Raw genomic sequence first — 22,362 nt, forward strand, 5'->3', positions numbered from 1 at the left:
TCGCAATAAGCTGTCAGAAATTGCAAGGCACAACAGACTTTCTCGCAAACTTTCCATACGTCTTCACGAACCCTCCACTCAAACTGTTTGCTTGTGTTTTCACGAGCTCACAATATATACCGTTTGTACGCTTTTTTTTTGTTCGGTCGTGGGCCACTTAAATAAAACTTTTACACTTTTAGCTTACAACCTGGGCCGTTGGTTCTTGCTTGCGGAGACCAAAAGAACCCCAGTGAAGAGTTCAAAGTTCAATAATCATTGTCTAAGTCTGTTAACAATGTTTAGATGACTCAAATGTTTGCATGAGCATGTAATAACGGAGCTCGGATTGTAAGTGGCATTAAATAAGTTATTAAATTGGCCCCAGGATGTTTTTAAGTTTGGTAGCGTTTACTACTAACCAAATATAGTCAATGTGGCACTCCGTAGGTGACAGTGCAGACGGACGATTTTCAAAGGAAATAAAAACAAAATTTGCCGAGTGCAACAGGCCTTAGCCGCGTCGATTGTTTTTTAAAACCCAGAGGAACTGGCTTACATCGCAGTTAATTGATCCAATAAGCACAAAGAAGAAGGGATTGAAATATAGTGCGAGAGGGGGCGGTGGGGAGGATTAGCAGATTCGATCTCTGAATTGTATTCAAAGCAAATAAAATCCAACATATAAATTGATCTTCAGCAACATTGATGGTTTGCTGTGATAAAGACCATGGGATAATAATGTTTTTACTGCCCTAGTCTTTTGTTCTCTTTAGTTCATTTGTCCAACCTTGGCCTCGAACGCTATTACTGGCAAACTGTTTGGGGGATTAGTAAAATCTCTCTACGGGAAATGCTACAAAACACCAAGAAATTGTTATCATTTCGTGAATCAGACGTATTTTCTGCCAAACCACGTCAAACAAGACACTATCCTCTGCCTGCCGCTGTATGTAACTTCTCATACGTGCTAATTAACTTTATGGTGAGTAGAAGATGTCATATGGCATCTTACTCCTGTTGCTATGGACTCCTGCACTACATAACTGAAATTCCATTACTAGGGCACAAGCAAAGACTGCAGTGCACGCGACGTGTTTCGTCAGCCAAAAGTAGCCACGCGAACGCGCCTCCCCCGCAGCTCGTCACGCAATCTTGTCACGCGGTTTCATCGTGTGTTCTACAGTAGAGAGCGTAACGAGCCAAACAAAATCTCCATTAAACTGCAAACGCTCATTAAATGCGTCACGCTATCTACTCGTAAATACTCATCAAGAAATTCTGTCACGCAATCTCCCCTTAAAAGATTGCGTAACGAGCCCCAAAAATGTCAACTACATTGGAAACATGGAATAACCAACCATGCAAAAGAACGTGAACATGAACATAGGGCAATAAGAAGGAAATAAAAAGTAATCTTAAGACAAGTGGAATGAGTGCTGTCCCTCCAAAGCAGCCAGCTTCAGTTTGCTGGCCATAATCTCCTTGCTGGAGTAGTCCGGCAGCTTAAGGTAATTCACGCATGTCATAACAGACGGCAAGTAGCTATCAGCACACAGCGGTGGCTCGAACGACTTGCGCACTATGGTCAGCGGAGGATTCAGACTGCGCAGGCCTACACCAAAAAAGAAAAAGAAATCAAAACGAGTTTGCGAAAATGGTAAACCAAAGACAGACCGTAAGCTATACAAAAGTACTGAGGAAAAAAGGATTTGCTTGAGATAAGAGGTTCGAGATCTCCTCTCTTGACTTGAGTGGATCACAACTCTTTCCCAAGCATTTTGAGTGTGTGATATTTTTGACATAATACATGCCAGTAAACACAGTGAAAGTTACAACAATTCTTATTTCGAAGGTATAACCTTTTAAAATGAGCACTGACCTTCCAGTTTTAACACCTGTCACTTAATTGACAAATCAGGATTCATGTTCTTACCTCCAACAGGTAGCCTTGGGCTTCCTGTAACAAACTGCAAAAACAGCCTCTGCTCCTCCTGATTGTAACAGCTTAGAATTTCAAACAAAATCTTCACGGCACGACTACATGAACAAAAATAATAAATTTAATCAAAAAGATAAATTGCAATCATGACATCGAGCAGTAAGTGGGGGCCCCGCTCTTGCACGCTCGACTTGGGCGGAGCGGGGGAGGGGGGTGGGGGGTAGCCCTTGATCCATTTCATGGATACTGCCCAGCTCCACAGAAGTCCATAAGACATTCAGGATGAAGCCTTAGTAGCAGTCTTTATAACCAGAGGAATGTTCGAGCATTTGTTCTAACGAAATCTCAAATAGCTAAAACGATTTGGCTTGTTCAGATTCTTTGGATGAATACTTAGTAAGAGAAAGTGAGGGAAGGTCTTGTTATCTTTGAAGCAATCTTAAAGAAGGAAACGTCTTCCCCGAAAGCTTAGCTCAATGGCGATCTTCCCGAAACCAAAGGAGATAAATTCCTTCAGGTAAAAAAATCTAAGTGACATAAACTTTTAACCGGAAGAAGTGGTTAAAAAGAAGATTCGAACTCAAGACCTTATGCTGTGTTTTCAGGCTTTTTTTTCCGCAACCGCTCAGGGGTTTACTGTGTAAATAACTGCGATGATCTTTCCTGCATCGATCTTTCCTTTCATATCATATTTGATATATTCAGACCCTCTGCTCATCTTCCTTGGATATCAAAACGGAAGCATATTCTACTACACGGGACGTCTTTGCGTAAGACTACATAACAAGTTCACAAAATGACCAGCTCACTGTTGGCTTGACAGCTCATTTGGTAGGAAACTGCACCGGTATCGCAGAAGTCATGGCTTCGTTCGAATCCCGTACAAGCCTGAAAATCTTCAGGCTTTCTCTTCGTGACCGCTTTTAACGTTGCGTACATAACTGCGACGTTCTTTCATCTATACAATACAACTGTATTTGAGACGGTTAATGATCGTTCGCAACGAGAATTGGGTTGGTTGTGATGCAAAAGAGACGACTGTCTGTTAAACTCAAGGCTTTAATCAGCTAATCTCATACCAACGTACAACACAAGAAAAACATGGCGGCTGAGTGTACCGAGCCTCGGTCGGGTTATATATTATATAATTATACCACTGACTGGAATCGCGGGCTCGAAAGCGCAGGCAACCCAAAAACTAGCAACATGTTTATAATGTCCGAACGTGCCATGTTCTTATCTCAGAATTGATATGGAGTGCAACGATTATACTACATTCAATTATACTACACTGGGAAGCCATACTTCCACGCCTCATTAACTAATGGCTGAGCTCACACTCACCTATCATGTGTATACCCATGGTCAGGTCTGCAGCTCTCCACGAGACCTGGAATACAATGAGTGACAAAGACATTTTAAAACTGTAATGCTTTTGGCCCACCTAAAAAAAACTATATAAAAATGTATGCTTATAAAAATTTGTCGCAGTTCGAGGAAAACGTTAAGTTTAAATCAATACAAGGAACCACGTCCAGAGAAGGGCACAAGTGTCAAGGTAAATGTTTGTAGGTCATGAGTCTACGTCCGTGCAAAGCAAAGGTGAAAATGATTGACGAGACTTGCATTGCACCATTTTCATTGGCCAATCAGACTGGAGAACGTGGCCGATTTTACCAGATGTTTTCCCTGAAGGCAAACATCTGGGTACGAGATCAGCCACTAGACATCAGACTTCATCGCTGTACATTGCAAAAAACAAAACAAACAAACACAAAGTTACGTTAAAACGTCTAAGCTAACATAAAAAAATATATTACATACATTTGATGTCCCATTTCTCGGCCACACTTCCACAGAGAATTAGCTCCATCTATGAACAAGACCAGGATATAATGAGCTGGTGCCCTCACTTTACCATTTTATAATTCAAGTAGGCTAGATAAAATGAAATGGGGGTAGTTTCTAAAGAAGCTGTGTTGCCGCGACGGTGGGGGAGTGGAACAAATATTTGGTTTTGTCAACTGTGCTGATACGGTTATTTATATTCTAATACCTTATTATAGGAAATTAACAATGCAATTTATTAACGCGATTTTGCATGAAAATTCGCGTTAATTTAATGTATCTTAATTAATGTCGATGTAAATTGAATGCACGCTATTTTACAACATTGTTATTTTAAAGCACCTTTATTTCATTACAAAACCTTATTTGTTCATGACTCCTCTATTGGCTCTTCAGAGTCACTATCTTTTGAATTGATAGGGTCTAGTTAGGCTTCAAAACCAAATTTTCGGCTTCAAAAAAAACTTAGAAACATCCGTGCACTTGTTTTGGAAGGTTTTATTGACGGAAACCAAAACGCAGTTTGGCATTCAGAAATGTAAAGTGCGAGTTTGCAGAATTATGAAAATCGCAGTAAATAAAGCAAGATGCTTATCGAAAACTTCGCGTTGATTAATGCATGTAAACCTAACTTTTGAAAAATTCGCGTTAATTTAGTGTAACGTAAACTTTCTTCGCGTTGTCAACGTGCATTGTTAATTTCCTATAATAAGGTAACCCTAAAACGATTATAAAATATTTTGTAACTAATCTTAATAACCCAAACACAACATCAAGAGTGGGCACCTCGTTTACTGATACAAGGATACAGCGAGCGTTACATCATAAAGAAAATACAGCGGTGGATAACCCAAAAAATTAAAGCAAGGTTGAAAAAGATGTCTCGAGTGGCTCTAGCATAACTTACAAAACCTCAAATAGCCAACTAGCCCTTAGGGATTCATCATACCTGCAAGCACGCCTAAAATGCTTCTACAGTTAACACGAATCATACATAATGAACATACTCTAGCGTAATTAGCAAAACGTTACAAAATATATTTGGCCACCGTAAAGAGATTCGAATGTTGATGGTTCGGGCGTTAGCCCTTCATCTCTGAAGGACTTGCTCTGGCGACGGATGAATGCTCGAAATGTCAGCCCTGGAATCTCTTTACGGTGACCAGATTAACTAATTAACTCAGTTGATAAAACTAAATATCTGTGAGACAAAATAAAATTTAGGGCATGTAAACCCAGGTCAAACACTACAGGGACATTTAGATGGCGAACTTACCTCACTGTAAGTAAAGCTAGTTAGATTGGAGAGAGGCAACACGGAGTTGAAGCCTTCCCTGAGAGCATCAAGCTGCCGTTTGACTCCCGTTACCAGAGTCCACTGTACAACCAACTGTAAACATGACAAGAGAAAGAGAACGAATTCTGGTATACTTCTACTATTCACAGATGAATACTACGTGGTATGAAATTTTGGTGGGAAGTAAGGTAGAAGATGGGGTCTTTCTTATTTTAAAGAGGGGTAATTTGTCAAGCCCGCGACAATCTTCGATTTTATAAACATTGAGTAGACTGAGGCGTTACCAATCCAACACACCAACCCAATGAAGTGCCAGCCTAAATAAGTCAATTCATTTGTGACAAATTGGGGAAAAACCGCTCAAGAAATTCAGGACAACGCCAGGAGGTGAATAGCAACTGTTGTCCGGAGTTTGAACAGCCAATCAGAGCACACAATACCATATTATCCAATGGTTTTGGTAAATACTAAACTGCAATAACTAAAGAAGGCATTGCGGTTAAGGGGCAAGTCTATCTTGCATCAGGAAGAGTCTTGACGCTATCATGTTGACAAATGTTACCTTGAGGTATTCCTCCAAATTGTGAATAGTCACCGCCATATCCTTTCCTCCTCTCTACAAAATAGAATAACAAAACCAACAATTTACTGGATTCACCTTCGAGGATAATATTTCGTCGTGTAAAGTAGTTTAATAGTTTGGCGTTGTTTGTTACGGTGTACACGATGGTGCTCGCTTTTGAGTTAATAAATGAAATCGTAAAGAGACACAATTCAAATGAAAGCTACTGAGCAGTACTTTCATGTGGTGCTGTTTATTATGCTGTAAACCTTGATTCTAACGTTTGAACCTGTGGATGAAATCCTAAAGTGTGACCATTCAAATGAAAGCTACTGAGCAGTACTTTCTTGTGGTGCTGTTTATTGTGCTGCACAAGGTGGTTTTCACTTTTGAGTCTGTGGATAAAACCCTTAAGCGTGACCATTCAAATGAAAGCTACTGAGCAGTACTTTCCTGTGGTGCTGTTTATTATGCTGTAAACGTTGATTATAACGTTTGAACCTGTGGAAGAACTCCTAAAGTGTGACCTTTCAAATGAAAGCTGCCAAGCAGTATTTTCCGACCACTATCAGGAATAAGTTGATTCTAACTTAAGATTCCTTGGATGAGTTACCGGAGCATTGGAAGCGACGAGTAGGATTACGTCCGAAAGAAGACTCGTCTCCGATGAAGCATACTATAGCATACCTTTAGCTCGACATCTGCATAACCAGGCAGAGCGAACGAGAGGCCCAGATCCTCAATGGGTGTCCCATCCAGGGTGAGACTCTCCACAGCCAGCTGCCGACTGTCTGGCGTGTGGGAAGAGTCCTGCTCCAACTGTCTCTTTCTCTGTACTACTTGCTGCAACTGTGTCAGTGACTGAGCCAAAACTGGGTCCACTGCCGCTAAATCACCAAGATCGAGGGTACCTTCCTGGTTCAGGAGCCACTTGTAGAGAATCTGGCAGAAGGGAATGTCTAGGATCCTGAAGTCCATTATGGCGCGAGCTAAGAACTTGCCGAGGAACTGGAACTTCGAACATAGCTTGGTCACGGTCGCAGTTTTAGCATTGCGTGACACAGGGGCTTGGAAAAAATGACAAGACATTAAAAATTAGCTAACTAGCCGGCAGTTTGTTTTTAACAAAAAAGGGACAGCGAAAGCTGTTTCCACTAACAAAACGACAGGAACGTTTGATTTAAAAACGGTTGCCTTTCCAGGCGGTTTATTCGCTTGCAAAGCCCTGTTGTCTACGTTCACTTAAGAGCAAAAACAACAGCATTTACCTGGGTAAAGGCCAGATGGAGAATATACATAAGTAACTTCATCTCCAAAACCTGTCAAACAAAGAATGTGGATTAAACCATGTCCAAGAGTCAAAGCTTGAGCCATACAAAACTACCTTTTTGAGACTGCGGGTGAAATCCTGAAGTGTGACCATTCAAATGAAAGCTACTGAGCAGTACTTTCCTGTGGTACTGTTTATTATGCTGTACAAGGTTATTCTAACTGACTGTGGATGAAATCCTAAACTGTGACCATTCAAATGAAAGCTACTGAGCAGTACGTTCCTGTGGTGCTGTTTATTAGGCTGTACAAGGTGATTTCAACTGAGTGTGCATGAAATCCTAAAGTGTGACCATTAAAATGAACACTACTGAGCAGTACTTTCCTGTGGCGCTGTTTATCATGCTGCACAAGGTTATTCTAACTGAGTCTATGGATGAAATCCTTAAGTGCGACCATTCAAATGAATATTGTAAGTGGTGGTAGAAAATTAAGAACATTTTGAGAAATTTGCAATTTGGAAGAGTATCACAAGATCAAGTAGGAGACAAATATGAACAACACCCTACCTGTTCTTCCTGGGGGCAGCATGCGTTCTCCTCTCCACATTTCCAAGTCTGCTCGCTGGAATTCTTGAGAAATGAGGGCGTAAAACTCTAGAGTGGGGCCTAGACCAGTGCCAACCTGAATATGACCAATATTCAGCAGTCAAACACAACTAATCTTCTCTATATTTAACATTTCGTTGCTGTTTCTGAACTGCTTGATTTCAGAGGTGACCTTGCGAAAAATAACCTAGGTTTGCTTTTAAGTTATGTTTTCTGCAGAACACAACTTTCTGAGGAAGAGCAATTTGGAAAAACAATTATAACTCAAAAAAACTACTTCCAATGACGTTTGACAATAGCACTGCTTTGAACGAAAGCCTCCATTTGCGCGCAGAAATATGTTCAGATATTTGTCCTTGGAAAGGATATCTTTCTTAAGCCTGATGTTTCTTTGAGCATTATTCTCGGAAGAAATTCCATTTTGCTGCACAGAAGATACACTGACATATATCCCTGGTATAATATCTGCAGATTTGTATCATTTAGTGTCCACTTGAGGCAGTGCGCACTTGAAGTCTAAACACTCAAACAAAGTTTGTACTGTATTGTATTGCTTTGTATTTCTTCACATACAAATGGAGCCAGCTGGTCGTACTCACTTCGCCTTCGTACTGTATTTCCAGCACAGACTGCGAGCTGCCAAGGTCACTGATTAGCTTCTCCGCTTGATCAAGCAAACCCACTCGAGAAACAGTGTGCTGTGAGACAGAAATAAGAGAAATTTCAGTATATGGTTCATACAATACTGCGCAAACAAAATTTAAGAACTATTTCACAGGACATTTCAAGGACAAGATAACAATTTTCAGCTACCAGGGTGAGTCGCATTCAACTTAGCCCTGGGCATTATTTCTGTCGTCAAGCCTAAAGCTTAGTTAAAAACTATTTAAAAGGGCTTTGTTAGCATTTTTTAGCGTCACGGTTTAAAGCTAAAAAGGCATATTGGAATCAAAGGAATTTCAAAACTAATGGTTCCGTTTTGCTCAAAATTGCTTAACCAGGTAGTATCTGAATTTACAAGTAACTTCTTTGGTCAAAGGTGGCCCTCTAAGACCGAATAGTGGTTACGCCTGGCAATACCTTTTGTATCTTGCCACAAGCCACAAAAATGAACCGATGGAAACTGACGTACACTAAGCAGTCACTTCAATTCTGACCTCTAAAAATACAATGGAACCACATCTAAGTTGACAAATCCTATGACAGTGTTCCTGACATAGTTATAAACAAACCTTCTTCCGGTCGAATCGCGGTGCGACACGATCTGACGCTTCTGTATTCATAAGCTCTGGTAATGTCTCCTGTACAAAGAAAGAAAGAAACGAAACCAATTACATCACAACTGCACTCTTTCCTTGGGAGGGAGGGGAGGAAGGGAGGAGGGACAGGGATGCGATTTCCGGGTCTCGATCCGCCTTGTTTCCTATGTGTGACTCGCGCTCGATTAACCGTAATCTAAGGCAGAAAAATTCTCTCAGATAATCTGATAATCTTTCCAATGGGTGATTCACAGGCCTCCTTATGCTTCTTGCATACAATCTATGCAATTTTGCGTATCAAATCAGCGACTGGAAAGTACCTTATTGAGTCCGACGAAATCAGAATGGTGCGTTAGAAAGGCACTAGAGGTCGTGTTAACATAAGAAGAATATGCGAAAAACGCGTTCGCTGGCATACTCTGGTAAAAGACCATTCATTTTTTCTTTAGTTTAGAGAAGTTGCTCACATGAGGTCCCAGTGTGTATTGTCTACATTCATAGTGTATAACCATACCTGTAGTTTGCTGAGCGCTCTGTCTCTATCCATCGCAGTACAATAGAACAGCTGTTGTCGACACTCAAACGGGAAAAGGAATGGACTGAAACAATGAAAAATAAGTTAGCTCAGTTGGTAGAGTGCCGGACTACCGTGCGGGAGGTCGCGGGTTCAAACCCCGCCGGACCAACACTTTAAATAACTGAAGAGAAAGTGCTGCCTTTGTAATGACATCTGCAAATGGTTACACTTTCTAGTCTTCTCTAATAAGGACGATAAACCGTAGGCCCCGTCTCACAACCCTTGTTTGTACATAACTCTGTGGGACGTTAAAGAACCCATTCACTGTTCGCAAAGAGTAGGGGACGTAGTTCCCGGTGTTGTGGTCTGGTCTTTGTGTGTATACTCTCATGGTGGGCGCATTTGATCATCACGTCGTGTTACAATGCGCGTTACAAGTATTACGTATTCAGTATTCAAGTCAACACGAAAAAGTACTACTTGGGATTTCACTTTCAAACTTCAAACACCAAAGCGTTTGAAACCTAAAACTGAAGAATGAAATGGGCTGCCCCGGGATATCATAGACTCTACGCAAACAAAAGAATATTAAAATATCAGCCATTTTTGCGTAAGGTCTATACAGTAGGGGCAGGAAATGTGAACTGACAGCGAACGGGAAAATCAGAACAATTCGCACGCGTTTTGTTTTTAGCATTCGCGTTTTCAGTATCTCACCGTTGCCAGGGTTGGAACTTGCTAAACCAACACACAAGTCTGTCTAAGTTTACTATTTTATATGAACCATGATCATTGGAGGCCTTTAGGTTCAAGTGCGAATAAGAGCATGATTGCGAGTTTTCTCAATAGACAAAGAGTGCGCCGAGTGAACTGACCTCATTTTGGCGGGAAACGGGACCGCGGGTGCTTATCATTTACACAAACCACCTGGATGGAAATTGTCGGCATAAATACGAAATGATTTAGCTTGTCTTAACAGAAGATGGATAACATGCAAAATGTATGAACATCAGCTGTAAATCCCAAAAGGAGTAATAAAAATGCATCATTTTGAGCAGAAGCCCATAATTTCAGAAGTTCTCCAAATGGAATGATGCGTACCATTTGGTTTTTTAACTGGAATTTCCGGGTTTTCTATGTAAATGGTAAGCACCTCGCGTGTCATTTACTACGAGTTTTTGTGACAACTGCATAGTGGCGAAAAAAGTCCTCGAAACGTAGGTGACCATGTCGTCTAGAAATCACGAAAAGGCTTAGCTATCATTATTCAAAAGAACTGCGTGACACTACGCAATCACTAACACGACCCACCATTTACGAGGAAGCTCTTCTACCCAGGCAGGAAAGTTCCCAGTTATGACTGTGATGGGATCTGAAATACCAAAGCATGGTATCTAAACATCCCCTACTGTAAATAATTTTTTGCATTTTGACTTATTGGTGAACATGTCGTTAACAATTGCACAGACATAAACTAACTACGTATCACAAGAGCAAAGGCTAATCAAGGCGTGTAATGTAACAAATATTACGTGGAATAAGTACAAAAAGTTGACAGTTCTGGGTTAACTAAAAACGTCACTTATTAGTAGCGGAAATAAATAAAAACGCAGCGAATGAAACAGTTAAATGAGGCTAAATGAAATTTAGGCAAAGTTAACATCAAGCCAATGCTGCCATTCCTCCAGGATTAGGTTGGGGGGTCCAGGGAGGTCTGCAGGGGTATTGCCATGTGCTTTTGCTGGAGTTGCTTTGCTAGCTTGCTTGCTTGCTTTTCCCTCCCTCCCTCCCACACCTTTGGGGTAAGTATCATTTCCACACACTCGTAGTTCCCTTTCAGTGTTGTGCCATGGTGACCTCCCTACAGCTGAGGAGATTGCTGCCCTCCTCTGTTGCTACCTTTACGGCACCTACCCTCCAATAATTCAATTGGCTTAGAGTTTAACACCCATTATCACTCAACACATTGTAACACCGCCCGAGTAAGGTCAAGGTGCACCCAATATTCGTCGTCCTGACACAGCAGATATCCTGCGATATACGTAATTTCGGTAATCGGGAAGAAGAATGGCCAAATAAAGTTTGTCTACAACTCTTCCGCACTAAACTGCTTTGTTATCAATGCGTTGACTAATAAAACAATAATCCTATCCAATCTTGCAGAATATCCCCTGATTTTAGCCAACTCGGCCTACGGCCTCGTCGGCAAAGTATCAGGCGATATTCCGCGCGATTTCGCAGGATAATTACTACTTATGGAGAAGCATTGGGTGGCATGATCATCCAAATGACAGCTAAATAGGAGCCAGTTTACACAGTCACTTTTCTCTGCGATTTTAGCACTGGGCGATAACCAGTAATCTTCGCTGCAATTTCAAAGCGATTTTTCGGTGATTTGATTAGAACAAAGCGCATGGAATGTGAGTATGTCACACAAAGAAGTGTTTATACTGACATTACATTCTCATAGCAGCAAAATCGCAACGAAATCGCCTCAAATTCGGTACCAAACCTTGTCGGTAATTCGCACGGGTGTCGCGAACACACGTGTAATAGCCTGAAAAACAGCTCTTTACAAAGCATACGACTGGAACACAGACTGAGTATTATACCTTGCAGTTGCCTGATGATCTTCGCTGCTAGTTTGTTGTTTATGAACTCATTACAAGATAAGAACATTCGGCGGTTTTGTCCCTGGAAATTAAAAAATAAAAATAAAATAATTAATTAATTAAAAAATACAGAGTACGTTCAAGATAATTAAACCTTATTTCTGAGATTTAATTCATTTATGCAAGCAGTGCCACAAAGCTGACCAGAAAGTTAAAATTATCAGAAATTCCTGTGAAGTTCTAAAATCAAATAAGTACTTTTTTTTTTCACTGTTAGACCACCTGGGCTAAAAGAGGGCTTTTTTTCGAGAGAGGCTACCGCAAAAGCGAGCCATAAATCGACGCAGAGCTCGTCGTAACACGTTCGAGTCACACCTAAGACCTTCCGATCACTAGTTCGGATACGCTACCACTGAGCTACAGAAGACTCGTGGGAGCTAAGGCCATTAAACTAGGTTCATGGCAACACTTACATACAATGATTGCTGTATCAGTCAAGGTACAGCTTATTCAAGTTTATAAGTTGAGCTAAGTTTCATGCTGACAAACCATACTGACCTCATAAAGCGTCGTCCAGTGAGAATTAAGAACGTGCAGGGCTTTCATAAGGCTGATCACTTCAATACTTGGATCAGAGGTAGCTATTGAACGAGAACCAAGCTTTAGGTTTAAGCACGATACCTACTAATACAGAGGTATTTTTGCGCGGTGTATGACTATGCTGGAAAAGCAGATCTTAGCAAGGACTATTGGAATCCAAAAAGAAAATTGGGGGTGACCATGGATTTTTGAGAGTTAATAAAGCTTCAGTTTGAAAAAAAAAAAACGCCATACATTCCTTTATATTTACAGCTTTTAGAATTATTGTTGCTTAATTATCTCTAAAAAATGCGTGGTTGTCCCCAATTTTCTTTCAATTTTCTTATCTCGACATGCACAGAACGTATGCGCAGTAACAAAAGTAGGCACCGTCCTCAATAATCTAAATTTTATCATAATTAGTTAAGAGTCATTTTTTTCCGTTTTAAGGTCAAACTTTAAAAATTTTAAACGTTAGGACTGCATATCATGAATTATGGTTTCTCTGTGGCAATGAAAGAGCTAAGACGAACCATTACTGAAAGTTTTATTCTATCTATTTTTGTCACGAAATCATACAAGAAGTTTTAATCTCTTGTTTTTCAACTTACTAAAGTTTTGAGGTTCGCAAGCTGAAAGGAGGTGGCTTATGGACACTTCGCTCTCTGAACCTGAAAGGAGATGAAAAAAAACTTAACATCAATGTAATCAAGGATGTATTCTTTTGGGAAAATTTTGGAAGTTCTTATTCTTTAGGAATATCTGAATAGACAGAATATTAGTTTCCAAGAGAACATGATTCCGCCTATCCCATTAAAGCCGGCGACACACCTGGCGATCTTATTCGCCGATCGCAGCGAATTTGATGGCCAGCGAAAATCGCTGCGATTTTCGCCGCCGATTATTGCGGACACATTTGGCGATTTTTTTTCGCCGATCGCGGGGATGTGGCAGTTTCGAAAAGTCATTGTGATGAAATTGCCCAGCCTGGTGCGTTGGCTTTACTGGCGATTCGCAAGAATGAGCGTAGAAAATCGCGGGAACGGGCACACTTGGCGAATCGATTTAATCGCCGATATCTGACATGCCAGATATCGGCGATTTTATACGCCGATCGCGGCGATCGGCGAAAATCGCAATCGCCGCACCGGGTACACCTGGCGATTTTCGCCGATCGCGGCGATCGGCGCATAAAATCGCCAGGCGTGTCGCCGGCTTAAGCTGAAAACGTTCCCAAGGCAAGAGAATTCCTGTTATTCCGAGTGAACCGTATTCAGTCCAATCTGTTATCAGGAGCAGAATGAACGAAATACTATCATTAACACTCGTGTTGGCATCAGACCAGTCAAACACATTTTCACGACCATTTTCAAAAATAAACCTATGAATGCTGAATATTAAACAGCTCTAACCATCTTCCTTCCACGTTTTTCTGGAAAGTCGTGCAGCACTTGTAGCACCAGACTTGGGTTTACTGCTGGTAACCGTCTGTTGTTCCTTCTGGTTTTGACTTAGTGGTCGGAACCTGAAAAATGCCACCACAGTAATCATTACCAGGGTTCAATGGCTCACTGTTCAGTATTAACCAATGTTTCAAAGCATATGAGCGCGGGCAGGCAAAGTTGGTTCGCGAACTAAGCAGCCTATCCATGCTTCCAGAACATGACACAACATCGTCCCGGGGTCAAAATGGCGGACGGCGGCAAAGACCCAGCGACGCGCTGCAAAATACTCTATGAATCGTGAAGTACTTTGTCATGGAACACAAACTTGATTTTCGTATTCGCTACAATTTTTCTGAGAACAAATTCAAAGTCCAATAAATAAAAAAAATTGGCTACCGGATACAAAATTTGATCCCGGAAAAAGCATAGCGAAAACAAAAATCAAGTGAGGCACGTGACAAAATACCCAACGATTCAACCTTACAGAGGACGTATCATGGGGTGTTTGATATCTTTTGTTGAAAATGATCAAATAAGACCTTCAATCAGCTGCCAAAAAATTCCAGAATGACGGGAGGAAAGAAATCAACTCAATTCTTGAGAGGAACAACTCGCGATCTGTTCTAGCGCATTTTGGAAACAAAAAGGCGAGAACTTGAAAAACATTAACCTAATATTTTTCAAGTTTCAATCCATAACGGCCTACTCTGTCTCTGGCTAGAGGCACTTATCGACAGGTTTATTGCACTGGGGTGATAATTTATAACAAACTTGACAAGTATTTCGTTGTTTCTGCTGACAGACAAACATTTTTGGGTTTTGAAATGACAGCAAATTTGCGTGATACTTCCCCTTTAAGCAGCACGTAATTACGTACATCTGTTGACTACAGACGACGAATATTCAGTGCACCATGGCCATTTTTGCGTTGTGTTAAATAAGAACGAACTATATTCTTCAACCCAGATAAAGTATAACGAACCCACCACCACCCCCACCCCCTCTAAAGCAAACATATTTTCCTGGTCCCCTGATACTTCGTTATATCGAGTTCTACTGTAACAGGGAAGTGTTACGGATCTTAAGTACGATCTTGGGTACTCTCAGGAGTTTGGCAACTTACCATATGGTGTGTGTTGAGACCCAAATACTGGGTCTTCCAAGGATACCTTGGTCATCATCCAAGTCTTTGTCTTCATCGCACTGCAGTAGAAACAAAAATGACTTTAGGGAAGCAACCATCACCTTCACAGCAGAAGAGGCCAACAACCTTTGACCAACACCATGCAGCTTATGAGATAAAACCCAAATATACTCTAAGAGCGTTTCTCACTTGTGTCGAAAGTAATTTCGCGTTTTCTCTGGTTCTGCTTCACTTTGCCAAGTGATTGGCAAGAAAGACTCGCGCCACTTTCTCAACCAACGAAAACCAAACAAACCCAATCGTGACTTGGTCGCACGCGTTTTCCCGCTTGGCCATCAGTTACATGTATTTGCTTCGAGTTTTGATTGGTCCATTGCGCTGTTTGCGTCTGTTTCCATTGGATAGACTGATTATTTTAGTTTTGGTTTTACGGCACTCAATTGAAAATCACTCTACAAAACACCGCCGACCGGTTAGCTCAGTTGGTAGAGTGCCGGACTACCGTGCGGGAGGTCGCGGGTTCAAACCCTGGCCGGACCAACACTCAGGGTCTTGAGGAGAAAGTGCTGCCTTTGCTCTGACATCTGCAGATGGTTTGACTTTCTTGCCTTCTCGGATAAGGACGATAAACCGTAGGCCCGTCTCACACCCCTTGTTTGTAAATAACTCTGTGGGACGTTAAAGAACCCACTCACTGTTCGCAAAGAGAAGGGGACGTCGTTCCCGGTGTTGTGGTCTGGTCTTTGTGTATACTCTCATGGTTGGGTGGGTAAATGCTCAGAGATGTTAGCTGCATAAGCTACTCTTAAAATCCAAGGGTAAATAAAGGTGATGTGATGTGATGTGAATAATTACTTATTACTTACCTGCCCAAACTGCTTGATAGCTTGATACACTGTCATGTTATAAGGTAGAAGATGATCCCCTAATAAAATCTCCAGTTGATGCCTAAATACCAAGGAACAAAGCAGAAGTACAAAGTCAAAAGATTAATCTCTTATTCTACAGTTTTACAGATATTTTATGAAGTGTGTAGTACTTTTCTTTTTTCACGCAGGAGTGGCGAAATTGTGAGCAATGAGAAGCGGGCCTGCAGGAACAAACCTTGAATTGTTTTGTCCTTGTAATTCAGTGGCCTGTAACGGTAAAAGAAAATATGGTTTAAAGACTAAAACGAATTAAAACAGACGGAAAAACAACAACAACAACAACAAAAACAAATGAGAAAGAGAATGCTTGCAATCATTATGCCACGCCATAGCTAATAAAAGGCAATGGTTATGAAGCCAGAAAAAAACGTCTTTGTTATGTGTGCCTTTGTTAGCATTTTTGGCCTTGACACTGCACAAACCACAATTGATTTATTCAATGTGTTGGAGCAACTGACCAATAGTTTAGATATTCAGCTGTGGTGCATGGACGGGCACGGCCCTTCCAACATAAAACAGCACCATTGTTATCATTTTAGAGATACCAAGGTTTCAAAACCAGTCCCTCGATAAACTATAATCACACTTACCAGAGACTCATCAATGTCATCGTCAGACCTAAGAGAAAAATTACCAAGAAATAAGAATTAATCAACTCGTCTTTAACATAACCTGATCTCAACTGCAACTCTCAGCCAAGGGACAATTACAGCACAACATTGGCTAATCACTCTTTCTTAAACAACCTGACACGATGCAATAGCAGATTACAACAAACAAAAAGCACCATTTCTGATTTCTTGCCAGTATGATATAACCACGTGTCAGACTCGTATCCAGTCGATATTCAAGTGATTTTCATCTAACCGGATCTCTCCTTGACGAAAATTAAATACTTGGGAAGGAGTGTGGCTACGACTTATGTAACGGCATTGACATACACAGTCACATTTTGCGCAACACTGAAGGCAATAAGAATTATGTGTTAATCAATAAATGACACAGGCATAATCTGAAAGAAATCCGAGTGCTCCTATCAGGAGTCGAACGTAAGACCTTCCGATTACTTGTTCGGATGGTCTACCACTGAGCTACAGGAGACTCGTGGAGTATCCTGTAGCTCAGTGGTAGACCATCCGAACAAGTAATCGGAAGGTCTTACGTTCGACTCCTGATAGGAGCACTCGGATTTTTTTTCCGAGTTTGTCTGTGTCATTTATTAATACATCATTCTCATTTATTCACCAGGCTTAACATATTCCATCACGTTATTTCCACTGAAGGCAATGTTTGGAGGAACACTGTGTGTCCTCTCCAGAAATTATTGCGTACAACATTAACAGAAGAGAATGATTAAAACCGCCATGGGAAGGACCCGTTTCCTAACTTGGGTGGGCAATGCCAAGTCTGCGTAGGTGACTGTGACCGCCACAGTTAGCTACAGTTGACACACTGTTGTTTGGCGAAACAATAGACCTATTCCGAGTTGCTTTGAACATCATTGTGAAAGCGAGGCTAAGTGCAAATTTTTTGTTATGAAAATTAGTTTTCATTCATATGCAAACAAAACTAATTTTCATATGAAAAGTTTTGCACTTAGCCTCGCTTTCATAGTGAGGTTCACAGCAATTCGGAAATGGCCTATTGAATTGCTCTTTACTGTGTTGTGAACTTTGTGTAACATTCCCTCATGTCTCTCAATGTTTTCGTTGCAGTCACCATTGCACAAAGTAGAACCGACCCCTACTTTTCGCAACCTTTGCGGCAAAAAAAAAAAAAAAAAAGAATAAAAATAAATGAAAATAAATAGATTGCGAGACATGTTAATTTCATGACATGTTACACTTGGTAAGGATTCGTGCAACTTGTGTCACAACAAAATTGCGAGACAAAGTACAAAAAAAATTGTCTAGTGTAACAGATCCTAGCAATAGGAAGATCCGAGAAGGCGGAAAAACTTTTCGTTTGCTTTACATGCAGAAATTTCGGCCGAAGTGGATACCAAGTGGAGAAGGAAAAGAAGAATTACTGTCGGCCTTGAGCAGCTGAACGCCCAGCTGCCGTCATGTTTGTTCTTTTGTGTCCCTAGTACTAGGATCTTCCGAGCGAAAGTAGTTTATATGGTGCTAGGATCTTCCTCTCTCTCTCAGCTAGGAAGATCTATCTCTAGGAAGATCCTAGCGCTAGGGCCAAGTACAACTTTTTGCATGTAAACTGGATAGAGAAAACATATGGCGCTAGGATGATCCGCCCTCTAGGATCTTCCTCCCTCCATGTAAACAGCCCCTTAGTCCCTAATATTGCACCGGGAGTCCCCGCTTTGATATAAACCTAATCTTGATTAAACGTCAACTCTTCCTGGCAGATGTTAAAGCAAGATATAAACTTGCTTCCATTTCAATAACTCACCCATCATCTTCACTTCCATCATCATCCGGATTCTGTGAAAAATAACAACAACAGCAAATATATATCAGTGAGGTAAGTACAAAAAACCAAATTACCCTGAAAATTGGAAAATATCAAAGGGAATAAACCCCCCTTTTCACGGAAATATCCAATCTTTGAATGTGTGCAGAACAAAGTCAGATTGGAGAATGATGTACAGTCGACTCCCGATAACTCGAACCCTCGCTAACTGGAACCTCCCGCTAACTCGAACCAATTTTCCTTTTCTTTCAGGTCATTTTCTATACAAGTTTACCCTCGATAACTCGAACTCCCGATAACTCGAACCTTTTTCAATTTCCCTTGAAGGTTCGAGTTATCGGGATTTGACTGTATTATTCAGTGAATGACACAGGCATATTCGGAAAGAGGAAATCCGAGTGCTCCTATCAGGAGTCGAACCCAAGTTATTAGAGCGTCCGAACGAGTAATCAAAAGGTCTTAGGTTCGACTTCTAAAAGGAGCAATCGGATTTCCTTTTTCCGAGTCATTCACTGAATAATACTTCAATTCATTCACCCCGCTTTAAAATATACCATCACATTTACTCCACTGACAATCAGATCCTAGCGCAGTAAGCAGGATGTTTATCCCATGAACCTGGTTTAATGGCCTTAGCTCCCTCGAGTCTCCTGTAGCTCAGTGGTAGAGCATCCGAACTAGTAATCGGAAGGTCTTAGGTTCAACTCCTGATAAAAGCACTCGGATTTCCTTTTTCCGAGTATGCCTGTGTCACTCACTGATGAATACATCATTCTCATATATTCCCCAAGCTTAAAATATTCCAAAGTCAAACTTTTTCCTAAAAAAACAATGACAACAAACCCTGTTCTTCACCGATTCAATCCCTAGCCTATGACTCCCACAGAATAGCAATGAATCCTTATGACAGTCGCCTTGTAGTTAAATGAACTAAGCATGAAGATATTTGATTATTTGAAGACATGGGGACAAGCTCAGATTTGGAAAGAGGTCTGGAACCCACGGACCGTCCTCCTAGATCCTCCACTACAGTGAATCAAACGATACGACTTTCAGTTTGAGTAAGCAAAAAGTTCAAGTTACTACGCGATCGAGTTGCAAAGACTTTACACAGGAAACAATCTCGTTCGACTTTTGATTAAACTGCCTGGTATGGTTGAGTTTTGCGTCAACAAGACGCCATGACCAAGCAGCCATATAGCTCATACACAACAACAACAACAAAACAAACGATTGAGCATTGACCAACCTTTAAAGGGAGGGGTTCACATTTCAGCCCATGTGCATGAATCTTAATGCTTTTTTCTCTTACTTATCAACTTTATGGCCTTAAAAATCCCACTCACATGTACTTCAGTAATCACATTCTATAATTAGTCCAAGCAAAATGACTGGTGACCAAACTTCACAGAAAATGCTAGTGGATTGTACTCACATTGTCAATATTGAATTTAGCGTTGACCCGTAGGATTTATTCCACGGTTGATGTGTTTACAGTTATTTGCATGCGAAATAACGCAATCATGTGAAAAAATTACCACCCGAGTTGCCTATTCCCTGCCGAATGGTTCATAAACAACGAATTAAATTAAACAGGCTTGGGTCATAGCGAGCAAAGGCGAAAAAGTATTTTGATTCGTGGACATGCGCAGAACCGTGAACCCCTCCCTTAAAAAAATACGACAAATAACCATACTAACCTCGCGTTTTTTCCCATAGCCACGAACAACTAGATATCTCTCAATAGCCTACAGGGGAGCAGTAATGAAGTGACATGTGAGAACTACCTTGTAAAAGCAAGGTAATTAATGACATTGCACTGTAGTTAACTTAGTGATGAAATAAGTGCTCAGTAGATTTTAGCTCGATACGTAATTATACCCGTAATGAAATTAGGGCTGAATAAATTTTATTTCCAAGGCCGAAAGAAAGCACGACTCAAATGCGCAAAACTTAGACCAGTCTTGCAACACAATACAACATAATAAACAGCACCACAGAAAAGTATTGCTCAGTAGCTTTCTTTGGAATGGTCATACTTTTGAATTTAATCACGGACTCAAAAGTTTGAACCACCTTGAACGGCATACAAAAAAGTACTTCAGGAATGTACTGCTTAGTAGCTTCCATTTGAATGGTCAGATTACAGGATTTGATCCACAGATTCATGTTATAATCAACTTGTACATCACGATAAACAGTACCATTGGAAAGATCTTTATTAGTTTTCGCTTGAATGGTCTCTTAAAGACGGTGTCTACTTTTGCTACTGCGCATCTCTAGATACTCTGGTTTCCTATGGGTGGTGCTTATTAATACAGGGATATTTTTGCGCGGTTTAAAACTGTGCAGAGAAGCAGAACTTCGCAAGTGCTCTTGGAATCCAAAAAGAAAATTCGGGGTAACTACGCATTTTTCAGAGATAATAAAGCTTCAATTTGGAAAAAAAACGCCCTACATTGCTTTGTATTTTACTGTTTTTTAGAATAATTGTTGCTTCATTATCTCAAAAAAATTCGTGGTTACCCCCGATTTTCTTTTTGGATTCCAATGGCCCTTGCTAAGATCTGCATTCCCCGCATACTCATAAACCACACAAAAATGCTTCCTTATTAGTAGGCAACGTCCTCGAGGATTTCATTCGAAGACAACTTTGAGCCAGCTTGTACAGCAGAACACAGTAGCACAAGGACATGCTGCTCAGTGACTCACGTTTGTGGTCACAAATAAGTACCTCATACAGATTCAACAACGGAGCCAAATGAAATACAGCACAGTAGCTTCCATTTGACTGGTCAAACTTGACGATGTCATCCACTATTCAACAAAAAGGCGTGGACCTTACCTGGACTAGTGCAAGGGGATCAATTTTCACTGGACCACGCTTCCATTGCCTCAAGCCTTCACAGTCAGGGTGTCTTTGTAGAAGGCACTAACAAACAAATCCAGTGCATTGTTAGGAAGACCAAAATGACTGACAACCAAAGATGGCCATATTTTTACATCAATCATGCACTTCTCTATATATTTTCTGGAACACTCTTCAAGATAGCCCCTTAACACTTTAACCCCTTATATCAAAAACAAATTCTCCTATCTTGTCCCCATACTGTTCTTCTAAAAGTACTGGGGAGAAGTTATTAAATATCAAGAAAATTTACCCTAGATGATCATATCATTAATTTTCATGACCTCAGGGGTTGGATAACACTGATACTACAAGGCGAAATTTGGTGCCGATCATGGACAGGGCTTAAAGAGTTAAGCTTACTTTGATTTCATTTAGGTTCAAAAGCAATGAATTTGTAACAGTGAACTCATCAAAACCAGTGTAGCTAAAGCATTACTGCCGTAATCTTAAGTGTATATTACAGTGCGGAACTGAGCCTACTAATAATCTTCTATAAGAATATCATCATCATAATAATCGCAAGGCCGGGACCTCCCTTTGTTACTGCGCATACGTTCTGCGCATCTCGGGGTGCTCCAAGAAACCCGGATTTCCCAGCTATGCATTTTTCAGAGATAACTGAGGTTCAACTTGGAAAAAACAACACCACACATTGCTTTGTATTTTGAGGCTTAGAATTTTTGTTACTTAATTATCTCTAAGAAATGCACGGCTACCGTCATTTTCTTTTTGAATTTCAACAGCCTAATAGCTAAAGCAAAAAGTTATTTCAATAGCTAAGATCTGCTGTTCCCGTATGTTCATGAACTGCGCAAAAACAGTGTTGTATTGGGAGGAACCGTCGTTAATAAAATCATCCTTTTTAGCTTTTAACTTTAAACAAACCTTGATTTGGTGTGAACTGAAGAATCGAAGAGCTTGTGATCCCCTAAATAGAACAAAGACGATCAGATCTCGCTGGTTAAGGCTAAAGTTAAGGGCTAAAAAGATAACAAAATAACAGACACCTCTGGCTGTTTACTTATCTTCAG

The 22,362-nt window shown here is 40.7% G+C and overlaps 1 protein-coding gene across 2 annotated transcripts in view; it reads right to left on the reverse strand.

Annotated features, from left to right (window-relative positions):
* The window catches only part of LOC146449195 (E3 ubiquitin-protein ligase TRIP12-like), a 56,432-nt gene that overhangs the window by 753 nt on the left and 33,317 nt on the right, over positions 1-22,362 (reverse strand). For both annotated transcript variants that reach the window (XM_085101472.1, XM_085101471.1), the window contains exons 36-60: positions 22,217-22,259; positions 21,266-21,352; positions 20,121-20,168; positions 18,400-18,431; positions 16,581-16,608; positions 16,166-16,197; positions 15,928-16,009; positions 15,041-15,120; positions 13,885-13,997; positions 13,084-13,143; positions 12,452-12,534; positions 11,894-11,975; positions 10,593-10,653; positions 9,279-9,363; positions 8,738-8,806; positions 8,105-8,203; positions 7,467-7,581; positions 6,897-6,947; positions 6,316-6,695; positions 5,629-5,682; positions 5,046-5,159; positions 3,746-3,794; positions 3,266-3,311; positions 1,916-2,019; positions 1-1,594 (exon numbers count right to left, since the gene is read on the reverse strand). The exon at positions 1-1,594 is cut by the window's left edge and continues 753 nt beyond it. In XM_085101472.1, the coding sequence (XP_084957598.1) occupies positions 1,398-1,594; positions 1,916-2,019; positions 3,266-3,311; positions 3,746-3,794; positions 5,046-5,159; positions 5,629-5,682; positions 6,316-6,695; positions 6,897-6,947; positions 7,467-7,581; positions 8,105-8,203; positions 8,738-8,806; positions 9,279-9,363; positions 10,593-10,653; positions 11,894-11,975; positions 12,452-12,534; positions 13,084-13,143; positions 13,885-13,997; positions 15,041-15,120; positions 15,928-16,009; positions 16,166-16,197; positions 16,581-16,608; positions 18,400-18,431; positions 20,121-20,168; positions 21,266-21,352; positions 22,217-22,259 (2,194 nt within the window). In that variant the 3' untranslated portion in view covers positions 1-1,397. The remainder of the gene's footprint in view (positions 1,595-1,915; positions 2,020-3,265; positions 3,312-3,745; positions 3,795-5,045; positions 5,160-5,628; positions 5,683-6,315; positions 6,696-6,896; positions 6,948-7,466; positions 7,582-8,104; positions 8,204-8,737; positions 8,807-9,278; positions 9,364-10,592; positions 10,654-11,893; positions 11,976-12,451; positions 12,535-13,083; positions 13,144-13,884; positions 13,998-15,040; positions 15,121-15,927; positions 16,010-16,165; positions 16,198-16,580; positions 16,609-18,399; positions 18,432-20,120; positions 20,169-21,265; positions 21,353-22,216; positions 22,260-22,362) is intronic.

This window comes from Pavona decussata, unplaced genomic scaffold, assembly GCF_977016875.1.
Source record: "Pavona decussata unplaced genomic scaffold, jaPavDecu1.1 SCAFFOLD_602, whole genome shotgun sequence".
NCBI lineage: Eukaryota > Metazoa > Cnidaria > Anthozoa > Scleractinia > Agariciidae > Pavona > Pavona decussata.